Source organism: Oratosquilla oratoria, chromosome 24 (genome assembly GCF_046742065.1).
Source record: "Oratosquilla oratoria isolate Oo_2021 chromosome 24, ASM4674206v1, whole genome shotgun sequence".
Classification (NCBI taxonomy): domain Eukaryota; kingdom Metazoa; phylum Arthropoda; class Malacostraca; order Stomatopoda; family Squillidae; genus Oratosquilla; species Oratosquilla oratoria.
The window spans coordinates 34,444,986-34,461,584 of record NC_134800.1 but is presented as its reverse complement, the minus strand read 5'-3'; the positions used below and the strand labels follow the sequence as shown (position 1 = coordinate 34,461,584).

Genomic DNA, 16,599 nt, shown 5'->3' with positions numbered 1-16,599 from the left:
TCTCACATACTTACTCTCTCTTACTCTTCCTTGTTTGCTCACTATTATTCTTTCTCTCCTCTCACTTTCAACAACCTTAAACATTCAATTTCAATTTTTTTTTTTTTTTTTTTTTTGTTCATATGTAAATATCCATACAATTTATACACAGTGAATATACCAGTGTGGTGAAAGGTGAAACCTCCTTACAGGACTGAATGAGCAGTGGAGAGTGAGAGAAGGGAGGAGTGAGAGGAGGCAGGTCCAGCAAACCATCATGAGACAGGGTTCATATTCTTAAGCCTTCCTAATGTGTTTGGGTTGCCCTATTCCATAATCTAAAGACATCAAGTATATTACCCAATAGCCAAAAAAATTAATTAACTATTCTACCAGGTAGAAAGAGAGTGCCATATGACCTCAATAGTTTGATTGATGACATAAACATCTATTCTCTTATTCACAAGAGTGAGGTTCCTAAAACTGTGACATAGGAAAACCACATCATTTAAAGAACTTTAACCATTTGCTGTGTTTTATAACTCAAGGAGTTATTCTGCCAACAGTCAGGTGATTTAATTCAGCTGAGGAAAACTCCCCAAGGGTTAAACACATCTCAAGTCTATCTCACTTAGCCTTTATGCTGCATTTTATAGTTCTAGCAGTTATTCTAGTTGTTGCCAGGCAATGTTATTCATCTGAGGGAAACCACTTCCATAACAAAAGGATTAAGAATACTACCTACTAAAGATCTCTCTGGACTATAACAATAAAAGTACTCTATACCTTGCACCAGCCTCCCCTATCCCTCCAACCTATCCCCCACACTCCCTTTCAGGTCGAGTAGAGTTTCCTGTCCTCCTGTGACAAGCTTCTTATTCACATGCCAGTTTGGAGTCAAAGGAGGAGAGTGCAATTCCAAAAGCCTGGAGTGCACACATTGGATACCGGTAATCCATGGTGAATACATCCTCTGCTACACGGCCAAACTGCATAATTATGTAATCCACTGGAAAAGAAAAAATATCAGTCATGAAATTGTAGTATTTTTCTTTATAATGATGAAATTGGATGAAAACATTTAGAAACTACCATTAATTTGAATGATAACTATCTATACACCAACTATTTATACAAAGAAGGCAGACAGCCACCCTACATTCATTTGTTTCCCTTTTAAAAATTTCTCAGCTTCTTGTGGATGAAAGGCCATCCCTGTCCCCTATTCTCTGCCCTTGTTAGAAGGAATGCAGCAAGACACAGCACCTCCAGAGCAAAGCCCAACTAAAGCTAATTTACCACCAACTGCTTCATTCACAAGGTGACCCCTTTCTTCTTTTTCCCTTTATGAGTACACAGAGGAAACAAATAAAAACCCCTTTAAGCTGTATTGTTTTATCATCTATTCACATTTTCCACTTATATCTATCTCCTAGCCTCTCCTTCCTCTACTCAACAGACATTCCATTCTTACCCAAGGTCCCCTTGGTCTTTCCCTCAAGTTCACTCCATATACTTCTATCTTCACCACTCTTTTTGCTTGTCTCTCTTCATTCATATTCCCAAACCATCCCAGTATTCTTTCATCAACCCTATCTGCCAGGTCCCTTTCTACCCCTGCTCTCCTCCTCACCTCTTCATTTCTCACTCTATCCATCCTGTAACCCCTAACATACTTCTCAAGTACCTCATCTTAAACATATCTAATTTTCTCCTTTCTGCCTCACTTACATTCCAAGTCTCTTCCCCCTTATAGTGTCTTAAGAACAATCACCCTTTTATACAGTTTTCTCTTTGCCTCCACCCCTAAATACCTATTTCTCATGACATTTTTCACTTTCTCAAGACATTTACTTGCTTCTCTCATTCTACAATTTACTTTCTCCTCTATTTCTTGCTACATGTGATGCTAAATATTTAAAAATATTCACTTCCTTTAGACTCTCTCTTTTAAGACTTGCCTCCAACCCACTACCTCCCTCATCCTTTGTACATTTCATCACCTTACTTTACCAACATTTATTTTCAACTTCCTTCTATTACATACCTTCCCAAACTCCATCACTAACTGCCTTACAACCTCCTCTGACCCAGCCACAAACAGTCATCAGCAAACAACAATTGGTTTACCTCCCACTTCCCTCCATTCTCTCTATCCATTTTCATTCTTAAATCCATTATCCTCACATTTACCTCCCATACCCCATCTGTCATGCCCCAGCATGATTATGAAAATGGTGTATTGTAATCATATGTAATCATTGTAAACATATGTGACATTGTAATGATATGTAATCATATTGTAATCATTGTGGGTAATGTACATCGGCATTATAATTGATTTTTATTGCTTGATGTCTGGTTATAAGTTGGTATGTGTATGCTTACTGATCATAGAGAGGTATGTTTAGCACATCTTGCGGGACTGTGGGCATGAATCAGCTAGTGGAGGTATGAGGCTGGAAGGAGTGGAAATTACATTCCAAAATGAACATGATGTCACATGACTGCCACTATATAAACAACCACCACATGGGGTACTAGAGAGGAGGTATGTAATTAATAGAGGGTCAGACATGAACCTTTTCTTTTATTCAAGACTGTGAGGGTCTTCTTCAGCCCCTCTGCTGAACCATGGTGTATGACTCCTCATCAAGACTTCATGACAATGTGAAAGTCCTTCTTCAGCCCTACAGCTCACTAAAGTCATATGTCTCTTCATCAAGACTTCATGACAATTTGAAAGTCCTTCAACCCCACAGCTGACTATAATCATACAGCTCCTCATCAAGACTTCACGATAATGTGGAAGTCCTTCATCAGTCCATAGGCCGAACATAGATGTACAACTCCTCTCCAAGACTTCAAAACTTTGTGGAAGTCCTTGTATTTACCTAGTTTTACCTAGTTGTATTTTACGGGAAGGGGAGCTATGCTCGTGGTGTCCCGTCTTCATATCTCATTTTATCTAAACTATTTTTAAATTCATGTATTGTTTTTGCACACACCACTTTCTCATCTAACTTGTTCCAACTGTCTATTACTGTGAGGAAAGCTGTTCTTTTTCAGATCTCTTCTATAGCTGTCTTTCTTGATTTTCTTTCCGTGACCTCTTGTATTTCTATCATCCCATTTTATCAGATTCTCTCTATCAATAATTTCTATGCCTTTCATCATTCTGTAAATAGCTATCAAATCTCCTCTCTCTCTTCTTTGCTCTACATGCATCCCCTGTCATGTAAATAGGTGTAAGACTCCTCTCCAAGACTCATTACTGATCTTCAGCAATCAGTGTGATGAATTTTTGGTTGAAATGTTTTCCTCTCCAGAAAACAGAAACCTTACAATGCTGTCCACATAAGAATTATATTGAATAATTCTAGTGGAAAGTTAGCATCCATCTCTGTCCTCAGAGGCACAGGGGCCATACAGACTCTCATATCATATGACACTTTGCCAAATCCCTCAGAGTGTTATATGAATCAAGATGTCATTACAGATACTATAATGGGGATCAGAAAACTTGCTCTACACAAGGATATGTACTGATATCATTAAGGGAGAATTTGTGATTGCTGCTGTTAAAGAATTACCAGTGGAAAGTATTTAGCTACTCTTATCAAATGACTTAGCTGGCAGTAAAGTCCAATTTCCTGTAGTCACCAAAGACCCAGTAACCAAAGACTCCCCCTTAGATGGTCCCTCTATTTACCCTGTCTATATGGTGACCCATTCTCAGACAAAACAAGAGTCCAATTTAGAACATACTGATTCTCTCATTAAAGCCACAGAATCTCTTAACAATGATACTCTCTCCCTAGACAACGGTTCTTCTGTACCTCTAGACTCAGAATCTCTTAACATTGACACCCTCTTTATAGAAAACAGTTCTAGTGTTCCTACTGATAGCTCTTCTGTTGTTAGTGTATCTAGAAAGTCTTTGATTAGTGCCCAAAAAGAGGACCAAACTGGAATCAATGTGTGTCCAAAGTTCAGTCTGTGACTTTGTCTCAATGTTATTACCTAGATGAAGGTATTCTTATGTCCCTACGGATCAATCATGGCAAACTAAAAGCCAGATTGTTGTCACAAATACTTTATATGGCCCATTACACTCCTTCGGCTGGTCACCAAGGAGTCTGAAAAACTTTGGCACACATTCTTAGACATTTCTATTGGCTTCTTAGTAGGAAAGATGTTATGTTACACACATAGCATACCAAACATATTCCTTTTGTGATGTGACATGACTGCCACTATATAAACAAGCACCACAGGGAGCTAGAGAGGAGATATGTAATTCACTGAGAGTGAGACATTAACTTCTCTTTCATTCAAAACTGCAAGGGTCCTTCTTCAGCCCCTCTCCTGAACCATGGTGTACAACTCATCATCAAGACTTCATGACAATGTGGAAGTCTTTCTTCAGCCCTGCAGCTAAAATTGTATGTCTCTTCATCAAGACTTTACAACAGGGAAGTCCTTCTTCAACCCCACAACTGGCTATAATCATACATCTCATTAAGACTTTACGACAAATATGGAAGTCCTTCTTCAGCACTGCAGCTGTATAAAATTATGTCTCATCATCAAGACTTCGTGACAATGTGGAAGTCCTTCTTCAGCCTGCCACTGACTAAAATTGTACATCTTTTCATCAAGACTTAATGACAATGTGGAAGTCCTTCTTCAGTCCATAGCTGAATCAATTTGTATGTCCTCTCCAAGACTTCATGACTTTGTGGAAGCCCTTCTGCATCCCCTGGGCTAAATATAGGTGTACGACTCCTCTCCAAGATTTCACAACTGTGGAAATCCTTCTACATCCCCTGGGCTGAACATAGGCATTCAACTCCTCTCCAAAACTTCACAACCATGGAAGTCCTTCTCCAAACTGACTGAAGAGAATCGGTTGACTCTATTATAAGTGTATGTGCCCATTGTTGATCTTGGGCAATCAGTGTAGTGAATTTTTGGTTGAAGTGTTCTCCTCTCCAGAAAACAGAAACCTTAGGATGTTCTCCACCTCTCATATATTTTCCTAGGTAATATTGGGTTTTGTTTATATATGAAGTGTTTATAGTTATATATTCATATTAATTTAAATAATGAATAAGATTTTGTAACTGCTACATTCATATTTGTCCAATTTTCCTTTGTAAAGCCACAACTGTTCTTGTAAACCACACCATATTTCTCAAATATTTAATCTCAAACACACTTGTTTCCTTCACTCTACTTTCGGTTGACTCTATTATAAGTGTATGTGCCCATTGTTGATCTTGGGCAATCAGTGTAGTGAATTTTTGGTTGAAGTGTTCTCTCCAGAAAACAGAAACCTTAGGATGTTCTCCACCTCTCATATATTTTCCTAGGTAATATTGGGTTTTGTTTATATATGAAGTGTTTATAGTTATATATTCATATCAATTTAAATAATGAATAAGATTTTGTAACTGCTACATTCATATTTGTCCAATTTTCCTTTGTAAAGCCACATCTGTTCTTGTAAACCACACCATATTTCTTAAATATTAAATCTCAAACACACTTGTTTCCTTCATTCTACTTTCACCCCAACTGCCATTCCCTCCTAAATACCTTTCCATTTCCTCTGGCCTTTCTTCTTTAATTTACCTCCAACTCATTGCCACCCTCACCCCTTGTATATCTCATTACCTTATTTTTACCCACCTCTATTTTCAACTTTCTTCTCTCACATATCCTCCTGAACTCTATCACTGACTGCCTTAGACCATTCTCTGACCCAGCTACAAGTGCAGTGTGATCAGCAAACAACAACTGGCTCCTCCCACTTCCTTTTAACTTTTACCAACCATCTCCAATGCTCTGCCCATCACCTTTGCAACTTCACCAAAATATTTCATCTCACCCACATTTGTTTCCTTCACTCTACAGTTTACCTCCACCCCAACTCCATTCCCTGCTACATGTGCCATTAAATACTTACACTTTCCACTTCCTCCAGCCTCTCTCCTTTAAGATATACAAGAAGTGCCTTATATATCTTATTACCTTATTTTACCCACCACTATTTTCAACTTTCTACTTTCACATATCCTCCTGAACTATATCACCGACTACCTTAGATCATTCTACCCAGCTACAAATGCAGTGTCATCAGCAAACAACAATAAAGGAATAATAAAGAAAAATAAATAAATAAATGAAAAATAAAGAGTCCATAGCAAAGGAAGCACAGGGTTGGAGAAAAGTCCAAGAGAACAACAAAGTTGTATTTAGAGATATAGTGACACAACAGATGAAAGAACAAACTAAGGACACAGTTATTAAAGTGATGAGAGAAAAGGAGAATATAGTAAGAGACTTAGTGGACAAAAAGAAATGTATAATTATATTAGGGATGGAAGAGAAGTATAATCCAAATAGGACCACAGGAGTAAAAGAGGAAAAGGAAAAGGTAAACAAGATATTAGAAGTAGTTCAAGAGGATGGACAAGAAACAGGGAAAGAAATTGAAGAAATATATAGAATAGGGAAATATAATACAGATAAGACCAGACCAATTAAGATCAAATTCAGGTCACAAACGACAGCAGAGAATATCTTAGCAAAAACAGGTAAACTAGCTGACAGTGAACAATATAAACAAGTATGGATAAAAAGAGAAATGAATAAAGAGGAAAGAGAGGATGAGAAAACAAAAAGACTAGAAGCTAAGGGGAAAAAATGAGAAAAGAACAAAGTCAGAAGAAGAGAAATCCTATTGGAGAGTAGTGGATATGAAAGTGAGGAAATGGTTTACAGCAGAGAAAAACGGAAAGGAAACAGAAAACACGATGGAAGTAGCAGAAAATTAAAAGTGTCTTACACAAATATAGATGGCTTAATAACAGGCTTGAACGAACTGAATGATTACCTGATGGGAAAAGAATCGAACATACAGTAATGGGAATTGTAGAGACAAAATTGAAAGGTCCACTACCACCCAACAGTGTAGGACATAGTGCATATAATTATTGGATTACAATACCCCATGTGGGGTATTGGCTGCATGTTATTGTGGCAAAGTAGCATGCAGCTGATACTTTAGGGTCTATATGGGGCACCCCTATGGACCAGATCCACACATTATTTTGTCTGTGATAGAGGAAAACTCAGTTCATAGAGAAATGATGACACTTTTATACTACGACTGTCCCTCCATTATGCTGTCCCCCAACCCTTTGTTACTGTCCTGTACAATTTCTCTGAATATTCATTTCCTTTTTTGCCTACCTACCCTGTGCTGGGGAAAAAGAATACTGCCACCAAGTATTTCCACTTGGTTCGTAAGAGGCAAGAAAAAAGGGACGGGGATAGGGACCAGGCATCCTTCTCCCTGTAGCCCCACAGGGGACATCCCTAAGAAAAGTAAAGGCATAAGAGGGTCTGGAAATTTTCCGACCAGCACCCTATGGCTTGGGTCCTTTAATGTGTGTGGATGTGGTACAGATGAGAGTAAAAGGGAAGAGATAGGTAGTATGTATGTGAGAAGAAAGATGGATGTGTTGGCTTTGAGTGAAACTAAGTGGAAAGGGAAGGGCTAGTGTAAGTTTGGGAGTGTAAGTGGGAGGTTATCAGGAGTGAAGCGAGGGTGAGTGAGGGAAAGGGTGGCTATTCTAGTAAGTGAAGAAATAGGTAAACGTGTAGTGGAGTGGAAGGACGTTTCCTCAAGGATAATGTGGATGAAGGTGAAACTGGGAAAGGAGATGTGGGTTTTTGTAAATGCATCTGGGCCTGGCAGTGAGAAGAGTGTAGAAGAAAGGGAGGCTTTTTGGATAGATTTAAATAAGTGCATAGAGGGATTAGGGAAAAATGTCAATGTAATAGTACTGGGAGACCTTAATGCTGGGGTAGGAAATGATCCAATTGATGGAGTGGTTGGGAAATGTGGAGTTCCAGGAAAGAATTGTAGTGGAGAGTTGATGGTGGAGATGTGTCTAGAAAGAGAGTTGATGATAGCAAATACAGTGTTTTGGAAGAAAGTCAAGCATAAGTACACATGGGAGAGGGTGGTGGATGGAAGGGTGGTAGATAGAGCATTAATGGATTATGTAGTGGTAGATAGGAGTATGATAGGAAGAGTTAAGGATGTACATGTGCTAAGGGGAGAGGGTGGGGGAATATCAGATCATTTTTTGGTGGAAGGTAAGTTGAGAGTGGAGGATAGATGGAGAAAGAGGAAAAGGACAAAAGGTAGGGAGGTGCTTAGAGTGAACTCTTTAAATGAAAAGGGAAAGGAGAAGGAGTACAGGAAGCTGAGAGAGTGAAGGATAGAGTAGAGCTAGGAGTGGAGGAGGAATGGGGATATTTCAAGGAGGGAGTCACAAAGTGTGCAAGGATGGTGTGTGGAACAAGAAGGACAGGAGGAAATAGAAGGAAGGGTAGTGAATGGTGGGATGAGGAAACAAAGAAGGTTGTAGAAGGGAAGAAGTGAACTTTCACAGATTGGTTACAAAATAGGACGAGGGAGTCATATGAGAGGTACAAAGGAAAGAAAAGAGAGGTAAAGCAAAAGGTAAAGGAGGCAAAGAGGAGAGCAGATGTGAAATGGGGTAAGAGTATGACAGAAAATTTTGAAAGTAATAAAAAGATGTTTTGGAAAGAAATTAAGAGAGGAAGAGGAGGCGAATCAAGTAGAGAAGAAAAGGTAAAAGGTGCAGATGGAGAGATGATAATGGAAGAGAAGGTAGTAAGGGGAAGATGGGCAGAATATTTTAGGGAGTTGCTAAATGTGTAGGAGGATAGGGAGGGAAAGATAGTTGCAGTGGGAAATGCCAAGAAAATGAGTGATGAGTGAGGAAAATGGAGGAGAAATAAGGAAGGATGAAGTGAAGGCAGTTGTTAAGATGATGAAAGAAGGTAAGGCACCTGGTCTGGATGGATGCCATGCAGAATGTCTAAAAAAAGGAGGTACAGTGATGGTGGACTGGCTGGTGAGGTTATTTAATGTTTGCTGGAGAGAGGGTAGAGTGCCGGAGGACTGAAGGAGTGCCTGTATAGTTCCACTTTACAAGGGAAAAGGGGACAAGTGTGAATGTAGTAGTTTCAGAGGGATTAGCTCGTTAAGTGTAGTTGGGAAGGCTTATGGGAGGGTCTTGATTGAGAGGATTAGGAGAGGAACAGAGGGAGTAATTGATGAGGAACAGTGTGGATTTAGGAGGGGTAGAGGTTGTGTAGATCAGATTTTTGTGGTAAGACAGGTATGTGAGAAAGCTATAGGAAAGGGGAAGGATATTTTTTGGGCTTTTATGGATCTGGAAAAGGCTCGATTACATAGCCCTCTCATTCCGAAAACAACAAGACGTTTCCTTGATCCAAGCGACAAAGCGCTAAGTCGGAGCTCATTCGCTAGACTTCCTTCCTCTCCGAACATGAGTGTGTGTGCGTGCGTGCGCGCGTGTGTGTATTTATCTAATTGTAGTATATAGGAAAGAAGCAAGTGTGTGTGAATGTATGTGTTTTTGTCTCTGTGTGATTCCAGTGATAAGTCCAACTCACCATCGTTCTCATGGACAATCTGAAAGTTTTTGACGGAGGCTTGGGTCACACGACCATGGAAGTTGAGGACATAGCTCTGGGAGTCATCATTCCACACCGGTGTTTTGTTGTGGAGTTCAATCAGCTGGTCCATGCTCTTGTTCTTCCATCGCTCTGAAAAAAAAAAAATATGGTTCCCTGTCACCCAACTGTACTTCGTAATTAATTATTTGCATCTACTAAATTGTACATTTATTACCATATTTGCTGGTATCAGGGACAGTTTTTCTTTATTTCTTATTTATTTTTAAAAACTCATAAACTTGTACATCCTTGAAGATGAAGGTTAGGTTTTCCATAGGCATGCTAACCCCATATGATTTAAAGTGTTTATCACAATACTGTATTTGTAATCTTAAGCTTTGAACACAATCATAAGCTAGAGTTGAAATCCCAGCACTAGTTCCTACTTCAAAAGGAACCAATATTCCGTCGCAATCCACCATAATCTTGGTTTTAATATTGAGGACTTAATTTTCGTTTACCCTGATAGGTATGGGGTGGAAGGGAAGACAGCTAAACACACGACAAATATAAGTATATTTATTTCAAGGGGAGTTCCATCTACATAATTTTCTATGTGCGGCTGACTGGGGGGGGGCGGCTATCCTGTTAGAATTCCAGTCCCCGTTCTACTGGAGAACAAGGCAAGACGGGCCAGAGACCCAAGTGGGCGTTATGGGCGTGATGTCCCACGGGGTCTCTACTGCTGACGGCGAGTTTGCTGGCACCAGAGTGGCGAGTCTTCTGGCTAGTGGGTGCAGTGGGCGACCTGCGGCAGTAGTACTGGGCGGGTGGGCGTGCGGCTGATGGACGTAAGCCACCACGGCGCCTCTGCCTGGGGGGGTTGTCGCGCAGACCCTCGTCGGGAACTCCGAGGGATCCACGGTCGGCGCTAGACGATGCCTTAAAGAAGGTAGGTCTGGCGGCCCGGCAGCAGCACAGGACTTATAGACAGGGAGCTTTGGGTTTGGCCCAGTAGCAGCACAAGAGTTATAGATAGGGGGCTTTGGGTCTGGCACGGCAGCAACACAGGAGTTATAGACAAGGGGCTTTGGGTCTGGCACGGCAGCAACACAGGACTTATAGACAGGGGTTTTCGGTCTGGCCCGGCAGCAGCACAGGACTTATAGACAGGGGGCTTTGGGTCTGGCTCGTCAGCAGCACAGGACTTATAGACAGGGAGGGAGAAGTCAGACCAGGCGGCAGCCCGTGGACTCACTGACCTCGAGAGGCCGTTTTCGCCGCCTTTTATATCGGCTGGAGCGAGAGGCGGTGTGTGTGTGTGTGTTTCGCACACAGTACGCTCTGGGTTGGGTGCAGATGCTGCGATCGTGCGGCTGACCGTCCCGTCTGTTAGGTGAATCATCCCGCCGCCGCCGTACATCACCCTCCTCATAAAATAGGGGCTGTCCACACCCCGGGGTGTAACAATATCCCTTTTGGGATGGCGAGTACATCTACATGCTGGCGGGGGTAATTTCCTGCGCTAGGCGTCCAATCCGTTAGCTCGTGGTGGGACCTTCATTGGCGACGAGGGAGAATTAAATTCTGTCGTCAATCCATATCTGTACTTCACGAAATACGTGCAAAGTCCGGCGGTGTAGGGGCATCTGTCGTCGGCCATAGACGGTATGAAAGGTAGCGATTTTAGTGACACCCATGGCGACGATAGTGCAGACGAGGTCGGACGAATAACGAGTAGGCGGTTGGCTCAGCTTTCCATACCGGGTCAAGGTTGGTAATGGCAGGGTGTATCCCTGCCCGCCCGTATCTGTGGGCGACGGGGCTGCCTGCTCGCCTGAGACGCCCGCAGTCGGGCGGAGGCGGGGCCGCGAGCGTGGCGGAGTTGCTCGGGGGAGGTTTCTGATTGGTCGGTGAGGTCTGGGCGAGGGAGAGCTGGCGGCTTCATCGCGTATGGCTCGTCGAAGGGCGCGTTGTCTTCCAGGGGCGTGATGGTGCTTTCGTCAGCGTCGGGATCCCGGGTCGACTTTGGGCCGCTGGGGAGACCATCGGGCAATTCTGAAACCTCGGCTCCGTGATCCCCGTTAGCAGCGACCACTTTGCTATCGCCGTCATACGGGTTGGGGTCTACAGGGACACCGCCTAAACTCCCGGCGTTGCTTGGTCCCGACGGGGACCCATACTCCTGGGCCAGCAGCGGAGTCGGTGGTGGGGAGCACGGTGTTGATGAGCTAGAGGCGGGGCAGGGCTGCCCTCCAGATGCTAGAACAGACGCGGGAAAGCGAAGCACCCTTTCGTCGCCTTCGTCAGAAGAAGGGGCAAGGTCAACGGGCGCTGCTCGGTATCTCTTCATATGCTTGACACTGGCGGTATACATCCACCCGTGGTGATCGTATTCAACCTGCTATGGATTCGGTGCTTGAATGACCGTGAAGAGCCCCGTCTACTTGGCGGCCAGTTTGTGGGCCATCTCGCAGGGCGTGGCTTGACAACACCTAGTCGCCGACCTGGTGCGGATTCATTCGGTCTTCCTGTGGGACCAGGGCAGCCCGTAGTGGCCCCAGGCTGTCCTCCTGACGAAGGGCGGGGAGCGGCACTGCTGACGGCAAGTTACAATCCACAGGCAGTCGAGGGCCGGTGCCTAGGATCAGCTGGGCGGGAGTGAAGCCGTTGACCTGATGCGTGGCGGTATTCAATGTCACCTGGACTGCGGGAAGTGCGTCCCTCCAGGTCAGGCGGGGCAGTCCTCGGAGATGCGGGCGGTGTCTTCGTATCGTTCTCGGAACTTGTCCAGCAGTTTCTTCGCCCCTAGGTGGTTGGCAGCCGACTGGTGCAGCACCTACAGTAGGTGTTTGGCGGCGACGGGCCCCACCACAATCCTTCCCTGCGGATCGAAGCTGTAGCAGCTCAGATTGGGGTCGGACGGGTTCTCCTCGTTGGGTGGCTTAGTTAATCTCTTGTAGGTCCTGCAAGGCCGTCAGCAAGCAGACCCCCTCCACCTGCGGTAGTCTGGACAGTGTCGATGTGGCCTTGCAACTTGCCAGGGCGGTGCTTTACTATGAAGGAGAACTCCTCCAGTTCCACCCGCCATCGGTGGAGGAGGGCACAGTCGACAATCTTCATCGTTCGTAGCCACTGCAGTGTTGTGGTCCGTGTTCACCTCGAAGTCCATCCCACCAGGTAATACCTGAATTTCAGGATGACCTAGACTATCGCAAGGCACTCCAGGTTCGTGGCCCCGTAATTCTCCTCTGTCGAGTTGATGGTACAACTAGCACAACATATCAAGCGTTCTCGTCCGTCTTGAACCTGGGCCAGGATGGCCTCTAGGCCCATGGCAGAAGCGTCCGTGTAGAGGCGGAAGGGCAGGAGAAAATCGGGGTAGGTGGTGACGGGTTTGGCCAGTAACTACTCTTCCAACCCGTCGAAGGCATCTTGGCACTGCTGATTCCAGCTCCACGGGGCACCTTTGTGGAGCAGATTGGTTAGGGTGGTGGCTATCGAAGAATATTTTGGCACAAATCGTCTGTAATACTCTGGCAGGCCCAGGAAGCTCCGTTGTTCTTGACTGTTGCCGGGGTTGGGACGTCCCGGATGGCGGGCAGCAGACCGGGAGCAGGTTGTATTCCCTGATCAGACACTACGTGACCCAGATATACAACTTTGGGGCCTGCCAGGGTACATTTTGCTGGCTGCAACTTGACCTCCGCCTCCTGGATTTAGGACAGGATCTGCCGAAGGCGGACTAAGTGCTCCTCTCAGGTTTTGGCGAACTCTATGATATTGTCCAAATATTTAAGGCAGATCTCCCACATAAGGCCGTAAGCATCGCGCCATTAGTCGCGAGAAGGTGGCAGGCGCGTTGCATAGTCAGGTCATCATTTCGCACTCATAATGTTGGCCCGAGCTGGTTCTGGAAGCGGCCTTCTCTTTATCCTTTTCTCGATTTGGTACTTACCAATATCCGGCCTTGAGATCGAGCGTCGTGAAATACTTCGAACCGTGGAGAGCGTTGAGGGTATCGTCGATGCGTGACAGGGAGTGATCGTCCTTGATCGTCTGGTTATTCAGGTTCCGGTAGTTAATACAAAATCTGCCTTCTCCGTTTTTTTTTTTTTTTTTTTTTTTTTTTTTTTTTTACCATGACAACAGCTGCGGCCCAAGGGCTTTGCAAGGGCCGGATAACCCCTTGCCGCAACATCTTGTGAACTTGCTCGTTCTCCTTCTACCGTCGGGCGGGGACCCGGACCGGGGGCCCCTCCGTGTGGATGGGGTGGTCCACCAGGTGCGTCCGGCCGATGTCGTCTTCGTGCTGGGCGAAAACATTCCAGTGCTCCTGCAGGAGGGATTGGAGCTGGATGACCGGCTCGAGACTGAGGCTGTCGGGGAATTCCGGCAGTATAGCCGCGGCAGGGATTCCATCGAGGTGGGCGGACTCAACGCGGTCCGGTAGCTCCACTGGCTCCACTTGGCCCATGGGGAGAACAGCCTGCAGGGTGAACGCATGCCTTGTAAAATGGAGGCCACAGATGTAATGTCCTCTGGGAGGTCGGCGGGTTCGAACAAGGTCGGGGGCTGACAGAGTTCGGCATGGTGATGATGACTTCGCTTCGTCCGGGGATTTGAGTGGTCTGGATGGTCTGTTCCGGGGCGAGCGGGTCCCCCTCGTTGGGCGGCGGCAGAGGCTCAGGTGGCGAGACTTGCACTTGTCTGCTTCGGGTGGCGATGACGTTGAAGAAGACTGCCAGGAAGTCCATGCCCAGGATCCCATCGGTGGGCAAGGCGCCGTGGAGAACAACAAGGTTGATGTGTATATTGTTGTCTGAACATAAACTTATGTGTGTCAAGTATATTGTGCCTTTGAAGAACAATAAACAGTTAAGTGTTTTTCTAAGCGTTTACAATATACCCATAACTTTTAACATCCCGCACCCAACATCATTTAATTTTTGCTGTACATAGGAAGTGAGGGCCTGAGGGGGTGTTAGGAGCAGTATCGGTAGCAGCTGTCTGAAGTCAATTTTGCTAGCTGTAGTTTTGAGTGTGTGCTGTGTAGACAAAGAAACAGTGACTTTACAACTTTACAGTTCTGTAAGTATTATGGAATAAGTTTTCTTACCATGTAGCATTTTCAAATACATGTGTAAAATAGGTGGATAATGGATACTTACATATTACTGGATAGTAGATACCTTTCGTGCATTATAATGAAAAATCAAAATTGGTTTAAATACTCTTTGCAGCAGCTAGTGTATTCTCCATTCTCATTTTTCATTGCATGTATTCTGCTTTCAGATTCAAACATGTCTTTTAAAAGTAAACGATCCAAATCAGCAGTGGAATCAGCTGGAAAGAAATGGACACGGAATTTGACAACAACTACAAAACGCCATCCAAGTATACCAGATATGAAAGAGAACATAAATAAGATCATGTGCAAAATAGCTTTGAGCAGGGACATTGTTGGTAAATTTTTGGGATTGTACAATGAATTCAAAGAGTGAGCAGACCGAATAAGGAAGATATGCCAAGAATTGCTGAAGCTTTGGGAGAAACTTAGCTTCCCTTTTCTTTCTAAGCAGCAACTTTCAGCAAAGGTTGACAAGATAGTGAAAGTGATTGAAAATATAGAAAGCGTTCAAACGAAGAATTTGAAAGAAATCTCACTCATCTTTTCGATATTACAAAACCGAGTGGAAACTGGCTTTCAGTGAAGGCAAAGAACTTTACAGAAAACAAATAGAATCAGGAGGCCGAGTGGGATACATGAATTAGAAAGTGGCTCCTGTGTCAACAATCCACCCTTCGAAACGGCCAAGAAATTCATAAGAACCGTCAATAACTCAAGTGGTTGAGTAGTAGTAGTGAAAGAGAAAATAACAACACTGGTTCTGATGCTGCAGAAGAGTTTCCTCTCGTGAAACGAAAGTATCACGCAACAAAATCTGCTGCCAAGGTGGTATCAAAAGTGTCCTTGTCAACAAGAAAAAGATCAAATATTTTTCAAAACTTAGCTGAAGAAGGTATAGATGTCCCCACACCATCACAAATGGGAATTTAGCGTTGAGTGATCAAGGATGCAAAGTCAAGACCCGGCTAAAATAAATTATTGGTGAAGGGGAATTTGGCTTGCATTTCGATGGGAAGAGAATTGACAATAAAGAATATCAGATGGTCTGTGTAAAGAATTCTGCAAGAACTCTTCACCTCGGCATTTTAGCTTGTAAAAGCGGATCAGCTGAGGACATCTTTATCCCACTGCAACCCCTGCTGGATGAATACAATGCATGGGGAAGTTTCAAAATTATTATTTTCGACACCACAGCAGTCAGCAGGCCACCAAAGTGGCGTTATTGTTAGACTTCAGAGACAGCTCGGACAAAAGGGCCAAGAAAAGCCTCAGTTTATTGGATGCCAACATCATATTTTCGTCTTGGTTCTACGGCACGTGATGGATTCCTTTTTCTCAACAAAATCACGGTCACCCAGCATCAACTATTATTTCATTGATGATGTTTTGGCAATCTATGAGAACTTACAAAAAAGCTATTCTGGTATAAAAATGATGCCAACACGAGAAAACCCTGGATAGAAGGATGACTTTAGGTTTCATTTTGAACTCTGTGAAGCACATGGAGGGAAAAGGCTTCATATGAAATGGCTAAATTTGCCTTCCCTTCACAGTGACAGGTGGAATTCACGGGTAATCTTTGGATTTATTTATTATTTTCTTCAGGAATGGAGAGATCAACTGAAAACTACTTGTGACTTCATCGCAGCTACATGGGCGAAGGCATGGTTCTCAAACCAACACTATTTAGAAGACACAATGAAGTGTCCTGAGGCTTTAAAATGTTTTTCTACCCACTGGATAAAGGAACGATCAATGCTTGATGTACCCCGCTCAAATATGGTGGCCGAGCGAGCTGTAAAACTGATGGAAGAGCTTCACAGCACTTGCAAAACTGACAAATATCTCAACAGCAAGTTCATAAACAGTAACTCACAAACTTAAAATAGTTTTTAAAGTTTACTGTACGTTATATAAATTTGCAAATAAATGCTTTTGTAAACGGCAGAATTTTCTCTTGA

The 16,599-nt window shown here is 43.8% G+C and overlaps 1 protein-coding gene across 1 annotated transcript in view; it reads right to left on the bottom strand.

Moving 5' to 3' along the window:
• The window catches only part of ktub (Tub domain-containing protein ktub), a 113,550-nt gene that overhangs the window by 1,642 nt on the left and 95,309 nt on the right, over positions 1-16,599 (bottom strand). The window contains exons 6-7 of the mRNA XM_076207882.1: positions 9,505-9,657; positions 1-988 (exon numbers count right to left, since the gene is read on the bottom strand). The exon at positions 1-988 is cut by the window's left edge and continues 1,642 nt beyond it. Of these exons, the coding sequence (XP_076063997.1) occupies positions 855-988; positions 9,505-9,657 (287 nt within the window). The 3' untranslated portion in view covers positions 1-854. The remainder of the gene's footprint in view (positions 989-9,504; positions 9,658-16,599) is intronic.